This window comes from Delphinus delphis, chromosome 3, assembly GCF_949987515.2.
Source record: "Delphinus delphis chromosome 3, mDelDel1.2, whole genome shotgun sequence".
NCBI classification, from domain to species: domain Eukaryota; kingdom Metazoa; phylum Chordata; class Mammalia; order Artiodactyla; family Delphinidae; genus Delphinus; species Delphinus delphis.
Genome location: NC_082685.1, coordinates 124,066,411 through 124,084,789, shown reverse-complemented (window position 1 = coordinate 124,084,789; position 18,379 = coordinate 124,066,411). Strand labels below are relative to the sequence as shown.

The following is an 18,379-nucleotide window of genomic DNA, read 5'->3' as shown; positions in this document are numbered from 1 at the left end:
CCTGTATAGTTAGAATTGACTTACTTCCTTAAAAATTCAGAGTAATAAATGGTGACAACAGTAGTAAATCAAAAATAGTCAAGCACATAGTGTCCAAGCATAGTTCATCTTCTCAAATTATTAAGAATATATAATTCTACTTTGTTGAGTTTGGAAACTTCTCTTCTGCAGATACCTAAGAAAAATGGATACCTTCTGCATTGAATCCATGTAGCAATCTGAAAAAAGAAACCAAAATGGGATGGTATTGAAATGCTAGTTTGTAGCAAGTAACAGTGCATACATAGTCCCTATACCATGAATTCTAAAACACAAATACATCAGCAAACCTGTGAAGCCCACCCACTCCTAACACTAGTCATTAAAGAAACTTTATTCTTCAACTAAATTTATGAGATGTATATTGGTTAAAACCACATCATTTTGGTGCCTCTTCTGTCATAGCCTGTATGTCTTAAGGCATGATGAATTTAAAATGATCTTAGACCTACACTGTCCCTGGCCTAAGAGGACACTGGCCCTTGTTCCATTTCAACCTGGTAAGTGGATGTGAAGCTGTTTGGAATTAGAGGCAGGAGAGAGATGAATGGCTAATCTCATGTGTCCATTCTTCCTCTCTGAGTTCGCTGTTACTGAGTTTCAAATTAAATACTGCTTCTCTCTGGATACCTGTGTACTTATTAGATCCTAGTTAGCAAACTGCATGTTTAGTAACCTTGAAGAAGATTAATAAGAATGAAGGAAAATAAGATGAAATATTTCTACTTAGACCTGCCCGAGATTATTTTCAGAATGGCCCATAAGAACCATCGAGATGGGTTAAGATATCTGAAAAAGGAAGATAGGTACTTATGAATAATGTTCAACTCCTAGGATTAACATCTAATAAAGACTCAGTAGTACTGCTAGCCTGCCAATAAAATATAAGCGCCATTTGTCTCAATTACATACAACTGTGTTTCTAGCATAGAAAAGTCAAACCAATGACTTTTATAACAATCTACCCTCTTTTTTTATCAGCCTCTAGACCATGGAAGCTTTAAAAATGAATTGGATAAACAGGAAAAAAATTATGGTTTATTAGTTAGGAAATCAGAGTGTTAGTGATTAAAAACAATGAATACAGGTTAATAATTACCTGGGTAATTTGACGCCTTACTCTGCTTTGCTAAGACTTACTTTCTTAATCCAAGGAAAACAAATTTCAGTCTATATTGCCCAGTTAATTATGACACCCTTCTTTTGCTTCAGGTGTGTGGAACTTGCCTCAGTCCACAAAATAAGTTACTGAACCAGTTAGAAATGATAACCAGATATGATTGTAACTAATATTATTTCATACTTAAAAGCTATTCTCAATAAAGAAAAAAGACCCAACTATATATATATTATGATTCTTTTACCTTACAGGCTACTTTGAAGAGACAAACTGTTAAGACTAACTGTGAATGGGAGTTGGGGGAGGGGGCTAGAGGGGAGGAGCATGCAGACCACCACACACATTGCCACAGAGGTTATCTCCAGGCTCGGACTGTTCCCCACCACTGTTCTTACAGAAGTGTTCACTCTGCTGCAGCTAACTAGCCTCCGTCTTCTACACCAAATACTATTCCATACCATGGAAGTGCTATGCAATAACTCCCAGGTAGCACCTTATACCACTTAAAAGCCTTTAAATTTCTAAATCTGAAGGTGTCACAGTAAAGATATGTAAAAATGTAGGAAAAGGAAAATGTAGTTACCTAATGAAATCATCTATGTCCATGGAACGGGCCCGCTTGTCACTAAAACCTGTGCTGGTTAGGATTTGCTGTATTTTATCTGCTATGCTGAAATCTTCTGGTATTATCTATCAATATAAGATTCAGAATAAATGAACAACATATCTTTAATGAAGTCACTTTGACTCTTTTTTTTTTTTTTAGTTCAGTAAGTCATAAACAGTCACCTTATCAGTTCATGATAGTTTTGGAAAGCCTGTTTGTGCAGATTAAGACTTGGATCTCTCATTAGTTAAGTGGTTGATTTTTTAGCATATACCAAATACACAGAAGACCTTGAATGAGTTAAATCAAGTATATTGCCCTTTTTCTTCTTAGAAATTCTGAAATAGTTGTTTCAGGCGTCACAAAGTACTTCATAACACATAAAATAATTAAAACTATAACATAAATTTTACAGCAATTGTTACTTCTTTAAAAGTAACATATTCTTGGTACAAATTTCATTTTACCAGCTAGTTAAGTTTTTCTCATAGATGGCCTCTCCAGCCCTTGAAAATATTTCATACTTTACATCTTTCATCTAAAAACTTGTCTTAATCCAGCATAATATTTCCTATGTAGGTAGATGTACAATGACTTTATTCATAAAATGGAGGTAGCAATGTGGTACATTAAACCATGTAAGATCTGAGTAAAAAAAAACAAAAGAAATTTGCTTTTATCTGTCCGCTCCGTTTAATTAGCTTGAAAGAACTAAAAAGTTATCAAACATCACAGTCATTATATATATGGATATGTCTATGTGTGCTCACACACACAACTAGTTAAAGAAAATGTTGCACAGATAATATAATACAGAGACATGAGGTTCACAACCAGAAATCTGCTATTTATCTCATACTTTGTTCTAATTATTTCAATTTCTGGGTATTAAAAAAAAGTCACTGAGAAAATAGTAACTTTAAATTTGTAATTGCTACGTAAGCAACAAGCAAGAAGGGACGGCCACAATTCAAAGGCTAGCAAATGGTACACAATTATTTTACGCTGAGTAAGTTACACAAGCTTAAAACTTTGAGAAAATTATGATTCAACTGAATCTTTTTATGGCAAAAAAAAAAAAAAACGTCAGTAAAAGTGGATGGAGTGGAGTATTCAAGGGTGTTCAGATATGTTCTGCAAAATACATAGCAGCAATGACCTGTTAGAATTCAAGTTCTAGTGCTAGTTAGACATGACATACTGTCTTTTAAGGATCCTATGGAATGTTCAAAATTAAGAATCTTGTAATGATATATGAAACAGAATAGGAAATAGAGGGACATTTTAAAACAGAACAAATTATTGAAACAACAGAAACATTTTCTGCTTACGATATTATGGACCGAACAGTGAATTCTGTAGTTTTTTTCCAGTAGCTGTTGCACTGCACTTGACCTGTATTACATAAAGACATGATATCACTATTATTCCCAAGTCAGATTATAAATAATTTCCTTTAAGTTTATTATAAGATTAAATTTACGTTCCATATGGCGAAATTAAGGAACTAAAAAAGGTGTTGAATATTTAAACTTCTGAAATAATCGCAACTACTAATATTTAAAAAGTAAGTCCTGATAAACATCTCTCACATTCTTAAAGAAGTTCTAGACTCCACAAAACATCATCTACAAACATTTTTTTTTCATTGTGGCTTTCACCTTTCTTTTGACCTTGGGCCCCAAATTGCTGCTATATTTTTCCAAGTTAAAATGCCATAAATCTTTTAAAAATGTGGAAGGGGTCCATCATACCTCATCTTTCCAAGGAAAAAGTAGGCAGGATGTGTGGTCAGTTTTTGGTTATTTCCCATTTTGCAAACAAAAACCTGATCTAATTCCCAAGTCCAGGAACTTTTCTTCATTAAGTTCTCCTGCCTCACAAAGTACAAAATTAAAAAGATAGGGCTTCCCTGGTGGCGCAGTGGTTGAGAGTCTGCCTGCCAATGCAGGGGACACGGGTTCGTGCCCCGGTCCGGGAAGATCCCACATGCTGCGGAGCAGCTGGGCCCGTGAGCCATGGCCGCTGAGCCTGTGCGTCCAGAGCCTGTGCTCCGCAACGGGAGAGGCCACAACAGTGAGAGGCCCGCATACCACAAAAAAAAAAAAAAAAAATTAAAAAGATAAAAATGTGTCTGGACATGGATCATGTTTATGCTTTAGGGTATCTGTTCACGAAAAAGGACCAAATTCTAGCACTTAGCACAGTATCTGAAGCACTGATCCCTCATATATCATAAATTAGTAAAATACTTACTTAAATGCAGCAGACAGTGTCTTGTTTTTCCTAACAAAGGTGATCCTTACTAGGCCATCCCATTCCTGAAACAGTAGATGGATATTTTCTTACAGAATATTAAACCTGCCTATACCTACTAGGTATTATTTTGTGTTAATATATAAAAATGAAAGGAGTGATGGAGTGATGAAAATGTTCTATATCTGGAGTGATGAAAATGTTCTATATCTTGATTTGGCTGGCACACATATGCAAAAGTAAGATGCATACTTGATTTTCACACTTCTGTGCACCTCACTGAATATTTTACCCTCAATTTTAAAAATAGAAGAAAAATACATATTTGTTCCACATCTGAACAAAGAACATGGCATTTATTTAAATCGAAGTATCATTTTCAAAAAACTCAAAACAGACATGATTTAGAATATAGCCTGTACAACACACCTAAGTAAACCTTGCAGGAATAACTGACAACCACTCCACTGCCACCAGTTACTGACCACATAAGCAATCACGTTCTTATCCCATGTGATTGCAGTAAGGTTTTACATCACATCATCTGGCTTTCTTCTCTTTTTAAATGGCAGAAATTAGAATTTTGATTAAAAAGTGTTATACTATTTAACACAACTATTTTCATTTTATCTTGTTTTCCATGTCTTATTCAAATAGATACATGTTTTCCATAGCTATAATCTTCAGCAAATTGCAGTGGCATTCTAATCTTTTTACCTTTTGCAAACATTTTCCATGCTCTTGAGGTCCTCAACAACTATCTTGTGTCAAATAATTCCATCTACTCCATCACAGGGATGTATCATAATTAACACTCTCCTGTTTAGACATTTAGGTTGACTCGTTACCTTTCTGCTGCTACAGACACACATCTTCCAGGTTGGACTTTTTTTTCCCTTTACTGAATGACCTAGTTATTTTAACCTCACCTGAAAATTGATAGGTGGTGGTGGATTCTTAGGTTCTATCCTTACGACACTGGATTCCACCTTGGGCGGTGGTCTGAAGTTATTCTTTCCAACCTATTAATCAGAAAATGTTTAAGGAGTCCTCTCAAAAACAACTTTAAATAGTAATCAAATACGCTTTCCTCCCAGAAGGCACAGCTAGATGCTCAAGGATGAGTTAAGCCACATTACTTCAACAACAGTCACGTACTTTCATTAGATGGTCCACACGTGCTAATAGCTGTGTATTAATTGACAGTCTGCAGTATAACTTATCTCCAGGTTTTGCAACCAGTCGGAGAGCAAATTCTCTTTGAAACATAAGTACAGCACATCTGAAAAGACAGAAGAAAGGAATAAGGAACAAGGTCATTTTCAACTATAAATGTATTTTAACTGCAATGACTTTTCTTGAGTGGGAAATAGAGCAAAGCAATATCTGGGGTTAATAATTAGTCCAGCTGGCCAGAAGGGAGGAGAACACTTTCAACCTGAGCTTTATTACCACAAAATGATCCAGCTGCCTTTGTTTTTCATTGTGTAATGGCCGTAGCTCCAACCCCTTGCAAATGTAAGCCCTCAATGATGAGAAAGTATTTCAGATCAGCACTAGTCGATAAGCCCCTCTAGGAAAACAAAACCCAGGGACTTCCCTGGTGGTCCAGTGGTTAAGAATCTGCCTTCCAACGCAGGGGATGCAGGTTCAATCCCTGGCTGGGGAACTAAGATCCCACTATGCCACAGGGCAACACTACTAAGCCTGCACACTCTGGTGCCCAGGTGCCACAACAAAAGATCCCATGTGCCTCAACTAGGACCCAACACAGCCAAATAAATAAATAAATATTTTAAAAAACAAAACCCAAACGAGCAAAATTGGTTCAGTAGCCGAACTGTATTCACGGGGTGGTAAACATCCCTGTGGAAGAGCTGAGGCAGATTGTGACATCAGTGTCCTCCTGGTTTAACAGGTTAAGGAAAGTGGACTTTTTATTCAGCAAGGAAGGGGGAAGCTCCTGAACAGGAGAAGAGCATCTTCAAAGCTGGGATTTGACTTTCAAACTTTTTTGACAATAAGTCACACTAAGAAGTACATTTGACGTTGCAACACCTGCCACAAATCTCTCTCTATATATGTGTTTAGGGAACTCAAACAAAAAGTTTCACGAAACTATAATCACCTCGATGACATGCACTGAATGCCCTCTGATATATTCTATTCCATGTCATTTTTTTCTAAATGACAGTCATGGGGCTTCCCTAGTGGCGCAGTGGTTAAGAGTCCGCCTGCCAATACAGGGGAAATGGGTTCGAGCCCTGATCCGGGAAGATCCCACATGCCATGGAGCAACTGGGCCCGTGAGCCATGGCCCCTGAGCCTGCGTGTCCAGAGCCTGTGCTCCTCAACAAGAGAAACCACCGCAATGAGAGGTACTCGCACCACAACGAAGAGTGGCCCCCGCTCACGATTAGAGAAAGTCCACATGCAGCAACGAAGACCCAACGCAGCCAAAAATAAATAAATATTTTAAAAATGACAGTCATGGCTCACTATTTTATAAGTACTAAGGAGTTTTTGACTTGCGATTCAAAAACTACTGGTACAGACTGTACTAGAAACCACTTAGGAGGCCACCATAAGAATCTAGACATAAGGTAATAAAAAGTTTGACCTGGGCTAATGGCAAGAGCATGAGAAAATAGGGAAAGGCCACCTGGTCTCAGGAGCAGGACTTAGACCACACCTCCCCCAAATAACTCTGGCAATTGAAAAAGAAAGAGAGAGAAAGAGAGAGAGAAGAAGAGAGAGAGAAAGCAGCACACAAATTGGTATTTTCTACAAAACAAATTCTCCAGTAGTTTTTCAACTGAATTAACCTTAATCTTTGGCTGTCTGTGTTCATGGCCTAAACTGTCAATTTTCCTAAGATTTGGCAGTAACTTTGCTCTTCTTGTCACAAACCTGAAGAAAGGTCGGTGCAGCAACAGCTTGAAGACAAAAGGAGAAGAGATCTGTAAGAGAATTAACTAGTTAGTTCTGGGAAAGACACACCAGGAAACAATTTAGGATATATACTGTTCCCTACATTTTGAAAACATACCTGATAAGGCAAATTTGCCACACAAGCATCAAAAAATGGCAAATCTGTTTTCAACACATCACCCACCATTACTTGAAGTTTGCTGGCCAGAGGCCTGATAATAAGAAAAAAAAAGCAATTAAAAAGAATACTGTTTCATGAGACTGAAATGCACTTTAATTCTATTATGTATACTCACGTGCCCTGAACTCTTTTGTGAAGTTCAGCTACTAGCCTTACGTCAAGTTCACAGGCTATTACCTAAATTAAAAAAAAAATTTTTTTTAGGTTAATTATAGAGTATAAATCTTTTCCTGTTATCTCAATGGAAACTCTTACATGATTTAAATGAATTAAACTCCTTTTCCCAATTCTACCATCAATATTCCTTCAATTGTACTCTACCAGCATATTTTAAAGAACTTATTTAAGAGAATTTAATGAAGAGAGTATTTACAAAATGTGGGAATGGGGTTAAGGGAACAACAACAAAAACACCACCCAGAAAAGTAGACAACCGGACTATGTGAGCGTTCTACCCAAATAATTGACAGAAGTATTGTGCTCATATGGCTCCACGCTTTGTAACTCAACTGATGACGAAAAAAATACACAATATGTCTTTGTAGTAAATGTTCTTAGAAGCACACAAAGCAACTGCTCCTGGAATGAGTATATCACTTCTCTCATCTACTGAGATCCAGAACATACAGCACAGATAACTTCTCAAGTAAATGAAAAGGGATGCCAGATAGGCTAAAATTTTAATTTTATTTCAATATAAGCTGAGGTTTTACTGACTTCCAGGAAGACCACATCTACAGAGTAGATATATGTGCCGTTTAGTCTGTTTAGCTCCCAGGTCCATTCTCCAGCTTTCTCTGTGCCTGTAGGGTCATACAGTTCAGCTCCGTTGCCCTTTGACTTCTGGTTGGGATTGGCTACTGAAAGGCAACGGCCTGCTGAAAGGCATTACCGGTGCAAGGGGCAATGTTGAGTATTTCCTAATGTCTGGCCGTGCCTTGCACAAGTTTTGGCAGCGGCTGTGTTCTGCTATGAGTGGCCCCTGTTCGATGGCTCCTGCTCTTACTGGGCTCCGGTAACACACTTCCCTCCTCTTGCCCCTTGAGGTCTTTGGATAGTAACTATTTCCTGCTGTTGCTAGTCCCTAGGTTTTTCACTAATGTTTACTGGTTCCCTTAACATTCCCACATTTTGTCAATGGTCTCTTCATTGAGCTCTCTTTAGATAAGTTCTTTAAAATGTGTTGTCTACTTCCACCAGAAGACAAAACAGTGGTCTAATTTAACTGGAACTAGGTGAGCCAAGAGACAAAGAAGGTACCAGCGGTGGCCAGGTGACACCCTAATCTCAGAGGCCTGTGCTAGATCTCCTCCAAAGTCCTAAGGTCCAATAACTCCAATTGCTGTGCTTTGTTCCCCTGAGCCTAGAGGTGGTAGCTGCTCTCTGTAATTACTACTATTGGGTTACCTCAGTGTTCCCATTTTTTCTCTTAGTCCTCTAGTAACCATGTAACCAATTCCCTATATTAAATTCCCTGTATTGAAATATCCAATGTGGTTTTGTTTCCTGATTGATATACCCCATATTTTCTTTTTCTTTTAATCCATTTTTAAAAACTGAGATACAATTGACATATAACATTAGTTTCATGTGTACAACATAATGTAACATTCATGACCACATAATTACAATTTTATTTTCTTGTGATGAGAATTTTTACTCTCTTTAGCAACTTTCAAATATACTACACAGTACTGTTAACTATAGTCACCATCATGTCCATCATCCCACGGCTTACTTATTTTATAACTGGAAGTTGGTACCTTTTGACCCCCTTCACCCAGTTCGCTCATATTTTCTAAGATAAAGTTTCTAGCAAAGGAGCAATTAATTAAATAGATCTGTAAGCCACCTGAGCTTGCTCACATAGTAATTTCTGATACCAAACAAGAGGATACCAAAATCCTCTTTTTACCTTTTTCGCCTTTTCTAGCAACTTTACAGTCATATTGCCAGTTCCAGGTCCAACTTCCAGCACCACATCAGTTGGTCTTAAGGCAGCCTACAAGCAAGCACAACCACTTTAGCTTTACAGGAACATCTGTAATAATTTAATTTACATCTGAATATCTTTACTCAAAAGTGCTCAGTTAGATCCTATCCTGACTCCCTTTTTAGAAGATTCCTTCATGATCTATGTGCTTAACAAAATTATCTCATTAACATTAGGTGCAAGTGGAAATCTAACACCTCTCCTAACTTGGGGCAATAGTTAGGAGTAAGAAAAGCAGGAATAGCAGTTCTTTCTGAGAGTTGCATTCTGCTTTCTACCTTTGAAATGATTCCAACAGCATCTTGTTATCAACTCTGTTATCACCAAGTTCAAACTGGAAAGGTCAAAATGATGACCTTGCCTGAGAACCATAACACGTTGTACCAGTATTTCTCAATTCTCCATCCATGTATGGCTTCAGGGATGCAGGAGTATCCAGAAACTTTACACAAAACTTGGTGTCTGTATGCACACAGCTGCAGTTCATAGCTTTCATCAGACGCTCAAAGGAATCCATGAGCCAAAAAGGTTAAAAAGCTAGGCCAATTCTCATTCTGTAAACGACACTAAGTCGAGATTACCTATGTAATGTTCTTTTTACAGCTCCAGGATGCTTCCTTTGCAATCCTGAAAGTAATTTGCACCACCTGTGTTTCTTGTCCTAGCACCCAATCATCCAAAACAATAAGAGAACATCAATAGACCCATACAGGAAGAATACTCCAAAGAGTTTATATGTGGCATTGGCTTCTACCATATAGGTTTCTCTGGGGAACAAACTTCCAAAGGTGTCTGTTTAGACATAATTTTAGGGTCTGGAGTAAATAAAAACTAACAGTGATAGATGGTGCCTAAAAAAAGTGATTGGGAATAAAATAATAATAATCTGGAATCGAACAAGTAGAAATGTTAAGCTAAGAAGTAAATAATCTACAGAAAGATAAAAGAATTTGGAGCCAGGAGAAACCGAGACCCACAGAAGGAAGCAAATCATATTGAAGACAGCTTGTGAATCCTACACAGTTCCTCAATTCATTCAACAAGTATTTATACAGCATCTATTTTGTGCCAGGCATCCTTTCTGTGCTTAGATATTCCTAAGAATAAAATCAGTAACCCAATAACTCTCTCCCTCTCCTCTTCCACACCCACCTTATCGATAATGCTGTTAACAATGAGAGGATTTTTCAAAACGTGCTGCCCAATCCCCGTGTTGAACATGAGTCCTGGAAGAAAACATGAAATAGCCTTAACTGTCCAACTAAAATCAAATATTGGACCATCCCAGAAAAGAAAGCAGGATAGTTGGGTTAAAGTATGTGCGCCAACGAGAGCCACCAAACGTCACGCTTGGAGCCGGGATGACAGACAGTTTCAGTTCACCCCTTCTGCTGGAAAGGAAGCCAGAGGCTGCGCGCCGGGCCTGCGGCCCGCGCTCCGGGAAACCCGGGACTTGCGCGGCTCCCAGAGCACGGGCCACGCCTGGTCTCACTGTCCCGGCCCAGAACTCCGTCCTCGCCCCGGGTTCGGTCCTGCCGGAAGACCCAACCCGACTGACCCCAGCTCCCTCCCGGCTGTCCCCACCTCCTGCGCTCTTCAGCTCCCGCCGTTGTTGTTGCCGCTCGCGGCACCGGCCGCTCGCCCCTGCCTTGATCTTCGGCATCTCTGCAGGCAGCAGGCCCACAGGCCGGTGAAGTTAGAGAGGACCGGAGCCTGCAACCGCGAGTCACCGAACCACGTGGGAATCGCCGGCCCGCACCAACAGCACAGGTTCTGGCCACGTCTGGGAGGGGCGAGGACCCGCCCACTGGTTTGCTCCGTGGTGCGCCCCCAGAAAGAGGGCCGACCTTGGGGCCCGCTGGCCGCCGGGAACTGAAGTCATAAGCTGGGAGAAAGCCTGGCCTCGGAAGCCTACATATCACAGAAGACACCGCGCTACCGATTCTGGCAGTTTGGATTGGCTAATTTGGAATCGGGGGCGGGGCCTCGCCCCTACACACACCGAATGGGTTAAATAGGTTTTGGTGTGGCACCTCAAGGTTGTGGAGGAAGTTTAACTTATATTAACGTAGTTAGGCCTGTGGATGCTTCATCAGGCCAGGTTCTGGAATCGCTGAAATCCAAAGAAGGTTTCTTTTTGTTACGTGCCTCGCTCCTGTTTCCCAGCCGATCGTGGGGTGAGAATCCCAGGAACTTGGGAAGAGGAGCTTGCTCCTCTAGGGGAGTGAGTTCTCCGCTGCTTGAGTTGTAGAAAGTAGCTCTGAGAATGTAATTTTCTAGTTCCACTAGAGCTACTAGTTGCTTCACTTCCTTCTGTGCCACGCCATTAATTTCCTAAACTTTTCCATATTGAGCTCTAGCTGTGTATTAAACACTATTGGCTGCTAGAGATTCAAAGTTAAATGGGAAACTGCTCTTCTCAAAGTTTATTCTACTGAGAGAGTTAGACAAAAAGTCCGAAACTCTGTAAATGTGGTAATTGTTATGCATTGGGTATTGTGATAGGACAATGTATCCGACTGTAAGTTCCATGAATACAATGTCCATGTCTATTTTGCCTGCCATTGTAATGGTTCTCAGTTTTTAATGTTTCTGTGTGTACCTTATTTCCTTGAAGAAACAATCTTTTTATGTTTTTACCAAAGCAGACTTTCCTGCACAATTGATTGTGAGCATTCCCAAGCCTTGCTCTTTCTTTGCTGTAATTCTAATTTAGGAAAAAAAATTGTATACCCTAGTAGCATCTTCAACTACCTCTTTAATTCCACTGATCATTAATTTATTCCACAATTCTGGAGAATCTACAGTGTGCCAGGCACTTTGTCAAATGTTAAGAATTTAAGAATGAACATGACCTGATTGCTGCTTTTAAAGAAATTTCTATCAATAGAGGAAGACATAGCACCATTTGCTGATATCTTATTTCACCATTTCAAACAGTTCTCTAAAATAGGGGCTTATCGTTGTGTTCATTTTACAGATGAGGAAACTGAAGGGTAAAAAAAGAATGTTAAATGTCTTGCTCAAGATCACACAGTAAATGACAGCTGCCTCTTGAACCCAGGTCTGTATTCCAAAGACAGTGTGCTTTAAAAGAGGCATGATATTAGCACTATGGCTAATACTTGAGGAAACTGGGTAACATTTTCAAAATATAATATTTGAGCTGAATCATTAAAAGAGAACCAAAAATTAGCCAGGGAAAGTTTGAGAATTCAAAGGGAACAGTACTAACAAAGTCAAGATATAAGGGTATTTAAGGAAGAAAAAGAAACTTGATGTAGCTGAGAAGTAAACAAGTAATGTAAATAGAAACTTAGGGTGAAGGGCCTCAAATGTTATCCCAAGGAGCAATGGTGGTCACTGAGGAATCAAAATATCCATTTTCCCTCTCCACTCCTCTCCAGCTGTGAGAACTGCTGGAGCTCACACACAGTACCTGTAGGAGACATTCACGGGCTCTACATTTAGCTGGATTCTGAATGCTGCCTAGCCAGCTCTTCTTGAACTCCCTCTAATCTTCCTCTCCCATTCTCCATAAAGGATCTTCAAATCTTAATTCTTCTCAGGCCTCCTGCCCTACCACCTCCCCAGCTCCTTCTCAGCAGAAAACCTTGCTTTTTCTTTTTTTTAACATTTGTTATTTATTACAGTGAAATTGCCTAGTTTCCTTAGTTCAGTCACCTTTCTTCCTTTCTTTCTTCCTTCCTTCCTTCCTTCCTTCCTTCCTTTCTTTCTGCTGTGTTGGGTCTTCATCACAGTGCACAGGCTTCTCATTGCGGTGGCTTCTCTTGTTGCAGAGCACGGGCTCTAGGCGTGTGGGCTTCAGTAGTTGTGGCACATGAGCTCAGTAGTTGCGGCACATGGGCTTTGTTACTACACGGCCTGTGGGAGCTTTCTGGACTAAGGTTCAAACCCGTGTCCCCTGCATTGGCAGGCGGAGTCTTAACCACTGTGCCACCAGGGAAGTCCCGACCTTGCTTTTTCTTGACAGAAGGAATGCAACATCACCTCCAGGACATTTTCATCTTCCTGGGTCACTCTTCTGCACACGGGGGTGTGTACAGTGAGTGGTGAGCAAAACAAAGTGGAGCTTACATTCTAGTGAGGAAAAACAGACATTATGTCAGGTGATGATAAGTATGAAGAAAAAAGTAAAGTAGAGGAGAAAGAGATCAACAGGGTGGGTGGGAGAGACTATTTTATGTAGCATGACAGACAATAAGGATGGAAGCCAAATGATAATTTTCTTTAGGAGTGAAATAGCAAGACCCTCCTGGAAGTTGTCACAAAATAAGCCACATAAAACTAAATGACTGAGGTGAGTGTGCACATTTAGCTTACCTACAGACTGAATTGGTGTTCGTTTAGGTATGAAGCTTGAGTCACCTATATCCGAAAAACTAGGGCACATGTTACATAGTGGACTGTGTTTCCCCAAAATTCATATGTTGAAGCCCTAAACTCTGGTACTCAGAATGTGACTGTATTTGGACATAGGGCCTTAAAAGAGGTTACTAAGTTAAAATGAGGCCTTTAGATTGTGACCTAATCCAATCTGACTGGTATCCTTATGAAAGGAGGAAATTTGGACACACATAGACACACCAGGGATGTGTATACACAGAGGAAAGACCATATGAGGACGCAGCCAGAAGGCAGCCATCTGCAAGCTAAGAAGAGAGGCCTCAGGAAAAACAAACCCTGCTGACACCTTGATCTTGAGTTTCTAACCTCCAGAACTGTGAGAAAATAAATTTCTGTTATTTAGGCCATCCAGTCTGGGATATTTTATTATGGCAGCCCTCACAAACAAATACCACATGTAATGAAAATTCACATTCCCAAGGCCCACCCTAAACATTCTGGATCAGAATAGGATTTGGCCCTGGCAAATGCATTTTTAACAGACCCTCTAGGAGATTCTGATGCACACTGCAGGTAGGGATTCACTACTTTCTGCACTAAAATAACATATTTCGTTGAGGAATTTCTACAGAACTGAAAAAGGATGGGAAGGGCACCCTCATCAGTACAGGAAAATTGTTCTAATAATTGGTATTGCTTATTTTTGTGGCCAAATTGCATCCAATTGTTGGGATTTTTTTTTCTGTTAGTACCGAGGTAACATTCAGAAGTGAGACAGTATTGGGTGCAGCATGGATCCATGAGCCCTAGGGAATGTGTGAGGCTGGGATATGAGCTGCATTAAAGAAATGTGTATGCAAGTTATGCTGGAATGTATTTGAGTTATCTTTGCAGCTATGAATGGCTTTGTAATTGTGAAAAATAATTTTATGCTTCTCTGCTTCATATTTATATCCTTTGTTAATTAAAAATAATTATTTTTCAGTTTGGGTGTGCACAATTGATTACTGCCATTCTTATAGTGTTTTTATTAACAAAGTGTATCATAACTTGAAAAATAATTACAATAACATTTGCTTTGGTAGAAGAGGATTATTTAAATTCACAGCATGCTTGAAATGATAACATTCTTAATGTGCCAGGGAATATAATAAAGAATAAAAATAAAACATTGTGAGCATTTTCTTGTATAAATTATAGTTCCTTGCAGACGTTTAATATATTTAAAAGTCATAAAAACATTAAGAATGTTTGAATTTCACACTTTTAACATGGATTTATTAACTGAAATACTATATTTCTATGAAAAATTAATTCACCTGGACAAGATAAAACAAAATCAAATTGAAATTTACTTAATATCAAGCTGTTTAATTTGATTAGAACAAAAAAAATACTGTGCCAATATCCAATACTAAAATGAAGTGCTGCCTTACAACGTAGAACAATTTCAAAGAGTACCTAGAGACAATTTCTACTATGCTGTCTAAATCTTAACAGAAAAATGTGATGAAATTTGGCTGAAAGAAGTAATATACCTTGAATACTATGAGCAAGAGTCTTCTATAAAAAATGTTCTAATTTTTTTCAGATTATTAAAATGCTATTTTAAATTAATACAATTAATTAAGAAAGAAGACTTTGGTCTCTGTTTAATACCAGCATGATGAGTCTAAGCATTGTCAGTGAATATCTAATAATTGTTAGTGAAAATCTAATATCGAATCATTGATACCTACCAAAGGCATCTGTCAGATAAATGTGTTCATATCATTACCATAAAATAATATATATTCTGTTGCAAAATGAAGCACTTTGAAGCTTTCCAAATACAACAGGAAAATTATTGTACTAAGAATTCTATTTGTGGATTATTATAGAGCCTATTTCATATTATATTTTTAATATTTGTATTTATATATTATATTTTCACATTGCATTTTATGGGTTTCAAAGTACTTTCCACACAATTAGATTTTCAATGAAACCCTGGGAAATTGTTAGGGCAAGCATGCTTATGCTGTTTTACATATGAAGAAACTGAGTCTCACAGAAATTAAAGGTACTTGCTCAAGGTCTTTCAGGTAGTTGGCAGCAGAAGTAGGGGTGGAAGGCTGTGCTCTTGCCACAGCAGGACACCAGCTGCCTTTTGTGGGCTCCTTTGGTCTCTACTTCTGAGTGTTGCCATCATAGTCAATTCACAGGTTACGCATCCGCGGATACAGAGGACCCAGTGTACTAGGCCATCTTATGCAAGGGACTTGGAGGTTCGTGGATTTTGGTATACAGGAAGGGTCCTGAAATCATTCCCCGTGGATACCAAGGGATGACTGTACTCTCATCACTGATGGAATGGCAGGAAAGCAAAAGATACTAGCTGAGTCATTCTAGATACAATTTAAATTAATTTCACTCTTTAATAACAAGCTAATGTAAGAGTCAAGTGAATTCTAAAGTATGGAGTTAAAAAATTAAATCTTTGGTTACCATGAATTTAAGAATAAATTGTGTACAAAGTAACAATTAATGACAGAGATGTAGTAAGTAAAACTGGTTTTATTTTCCCCTTTTATGCGTTTCCTGGGCCCCAAAGATAGGACAACTACATTGTAAACGAAATAACAAAACCAAAAACTTAACTTGCAAAAATCCTGGAAAATACAGAAGGTAGAAAGAAGATGAAAAATGTACGTCTAATCTCACTGTTCTGGGATAACCTCTGTGAAGGTTTTGACACACACTGTTTTCTCCTATTGTTTTAGCAATACATATTTTTACATAGTTGAGATCATATAATTTACTGTTTTTTTTCTATAAAATACAGTAACATAAAAAGCACTTTTTCTAGTTTTTGTACAATCTTGATAGTCAGTATTGAAAGCTGCTGCAGAAGATTTCATCTTGTGACTGTGTAAGGGTTCACTAAATCATTCCTATACCACTGTTGTACAAAATAGAGCCATACACATTTTACTGCATTTATGAAAAATATTTTCTATACTTTGGATTATTTCCCTAGTAGAGATTTACAAGAATGGAGTTATTTAGTCAAAATATATGAACATTTTAGTCTCTGAATATATACTAATAGATTATTTTCTGAAACAGTTGAATCAATTTTCATTCTTACCAGGAGAATATGAAAAAATGCCGTTTCACCTTAAGAGATACAAAGCTACATGGTATTCTTATATTTATTTTTCCAAAGTAGAAATATTTTATTTATTATATTTCTTTGATTATTAAAGTAATACTTAAACATTGCAAAAAATTTTAGATAGTACAAAAAGATTTTAGAAAGTGAAACCTATCACTCAGAGTTCACCTCCATTAAGCTATTGATATTTTCCAAGACTTTTTGGATATAAAAAATTCTTTTAACCTATTGTTCTTACCTAACTAAATATGATGGACATCTGTTAATGTTAATGAATATAAATCTATATCACCACTTTTAACAGGTAGAGAGTATTTCATTGTATGAACGTACCATAATTTATGTAATCAATCCTTAGTGAAAGACACTTATACTGTTTCAAATTTTTTAAAAATTATAAACAGGGACTTCCCTGGTGCGAAGTGGTTAAGAATCTGCCTGCCAGTGCAGGGGACACGGGTTCAAGCTCTGGTCCGGGAAGATCCCACATGCCACGGAGCAGCTAAGCCTGTGCACCACAACTACTGAGCCTGCGCTCTAGAGCCCACGAGCCACAACTACTGAAGCCCGCGTGCCTAGAGCCCGTGCTCCGCAATAAAAGAAGACACCGCAATGAGAAGCCCGCACACCACAACGAAAAGTAGACCCTGCTCGCTGCAACTAGAGAAAGCCCGCGCGCAGCGACGAAGACCCAATGCAGCCAAAAATCAATAAATTTAAAAAAATATAAACAAAACTGAAGCTGCTACAAAATTATATTACCAAGGGCAGATCAGTTAGTTTCTCAAAGACTTATTTTCCCAAGCTGGTAAGCTTCTAATGAGTTAATCTAAAAGCAGCTAATGAACTATATTATAGAGTTGCCCAAGACCCAATTTTACCCAAGTTACAATATTAAATGAAGTGTAGCAAATTCGAAACCTTATGATTTTGGAGCACATATTGGTTTTCTATTGCTGCTATAAAAAATTGCCACAAACAGTAGCTTAAAGCAACACAAATTTATTGTCTGAGAGTTCTGAAGGTTAGAAGTTTAAAGTCATCTGCAGGACAGAGTTTCTTACAGAGGCTGTAGGGGAGAATCCATTTCCTTGACTTTCCCAGCTTCTCTGTGCTGCCTGTATTCATTGACTCATGGCCCCGTGTCGCTGTGACCTCTGCTTCCATGGTCACATCTCTCTCTCGGATACTCCTGTCTCTCTCTTATAAAGACCCTTGTGAATACATTGGGCCCACAAGATAATATTTCCAGCTCAAGATTCTTAATTGAATCATAGTAGCAAAGTCCCTTTTGGCATGAAAAGTAATATATTCACAGGTTTCAGGGACTAGGATTTGGCTATCTTTTATTCTATCTACCACAAAGCATGTATCTAAATTTGAGTCTGTGCTTCTCCAGTTAAGAATTTGAAATTACTTAATTCATGAGCATCATCTTCTAATCTGTAAAATTAGGGAAAGAATAATCTCCATATAGGGTGGTGATGAGGATAATAAACTACATGAAATGTCTACAGTTCAATGTCAGGCACTTAAAAAACAGAACAGTAACTGGCACATAGGGAATATTTAGAAGTTAGCAATCATAATATTACTGAGGCAAATAATTTGCATTGTTATTATGTATGTCTGTTTTTTGGAACCTACTTGAGACTGAGGGGTGAGGGAAGCTAATGTTTCTTTAACTTATCATTTGCTCCATCAATTTTCTGCTTTCTCTTTTCAGT

General features: G+C 38.3%; 1 protein-coding gene and 1 long non-coding RNA gene across 4 annotated transcripts; one reads left to right on the top strand and one right to left on the bottom strand.

Annotated features, from left to right (window-relative positions):
* Positions 1 to 82: 82 nt before the first annotated feature.
* DIMT1 (DIM1 rRNA methyltransferase and ribosome maturation factor) lies at positions 83 to 10,970 on the bottom strand. Of its 3 annotated transcripts, XM_060009441.1 has the most exons (12): positions 10,712 to 10,958; positions 10,280 to 10,353; positions 9,050 to 9,136; positions 7,250 to 7,311; positions 7,072 to 7,165; positions 6,933 to 6,982; positions 5,181 to 5,304; positions 4,952 to 5,044; positions 4,023 to 4,087; positions 3,098 to 3,161; positions 1,743 to 1,849; positions 83 to 218 (listed from the first exon to the last, which is right to left on the bottom strand). In XM_060009441.1, exons 1-12 carry the CDS (start codon positions 10,788 to 10,790, stop codon positions 176 to 178), a joined length of 942 nt encoding a protein of 313 aa, XP_059865424.1. In that variant the 5' UTR covers positions 10,791 to 10,958; the 3' UTR covers positions 83 to 175. The 3 variants fall into 3 exon arrangements, with proteins under 3 accessions (XP_059865424.1, XP_059865425.1, XP_059865423.1); XM_060009442.2 differs by lacking the exon at positions 10,280 to 10,353 and having other exon boundaries at positions 10,712 to 10,941; XM_060009440.1 differs by lacking the exons at positions 83 to 218; positions 1,743 to 1,849 and having other exon boundaries at positions 1,905 to 3,161; positions 10,712 to 10,970.
* Positions 10,971 to 11,204: 234 nt separating this feature from the next.
* LOC132422222 (uncharacterized) lies at positions 11,205 to 17,424 on the top strand. Its single transcript, XR_009518834.1, has 3 exons — positions 11,205 to 11,304; positions 12,108 to 12,191; positions 17,057 to 17,424. It is a non-coding gene; the product is annotated as an uncharacterized lncRNA (long non-coding RNA).
* The last annotated feature ends 955 nt before the right edge of the window (positions 17,425 to 18,379 follow it).

Coding starts and splice junctions, on each gene's coding strand:
- DIMT1 (XM_060009440.1), bottom strand. CDS start 10,790: ATGCCGAAGATCAAGGCAGGGGCGAGCGGCCGGTGCCGCGAGCGGCAA. Junction 4,088..4,951: donor CACCACCTATCAATTTTCAG/GTGAGGTTAAAA, acceptor CTACTGTTTCAG/GAATGGGATGGCCTAGTAAG. Junction 3,162..4,022: donor ACACTGTCTGCTGCATTTAA/GTAAGTATTTTA, acceptor TATGTAATACAG/GTCAAGTGCAGTGCAACAGC.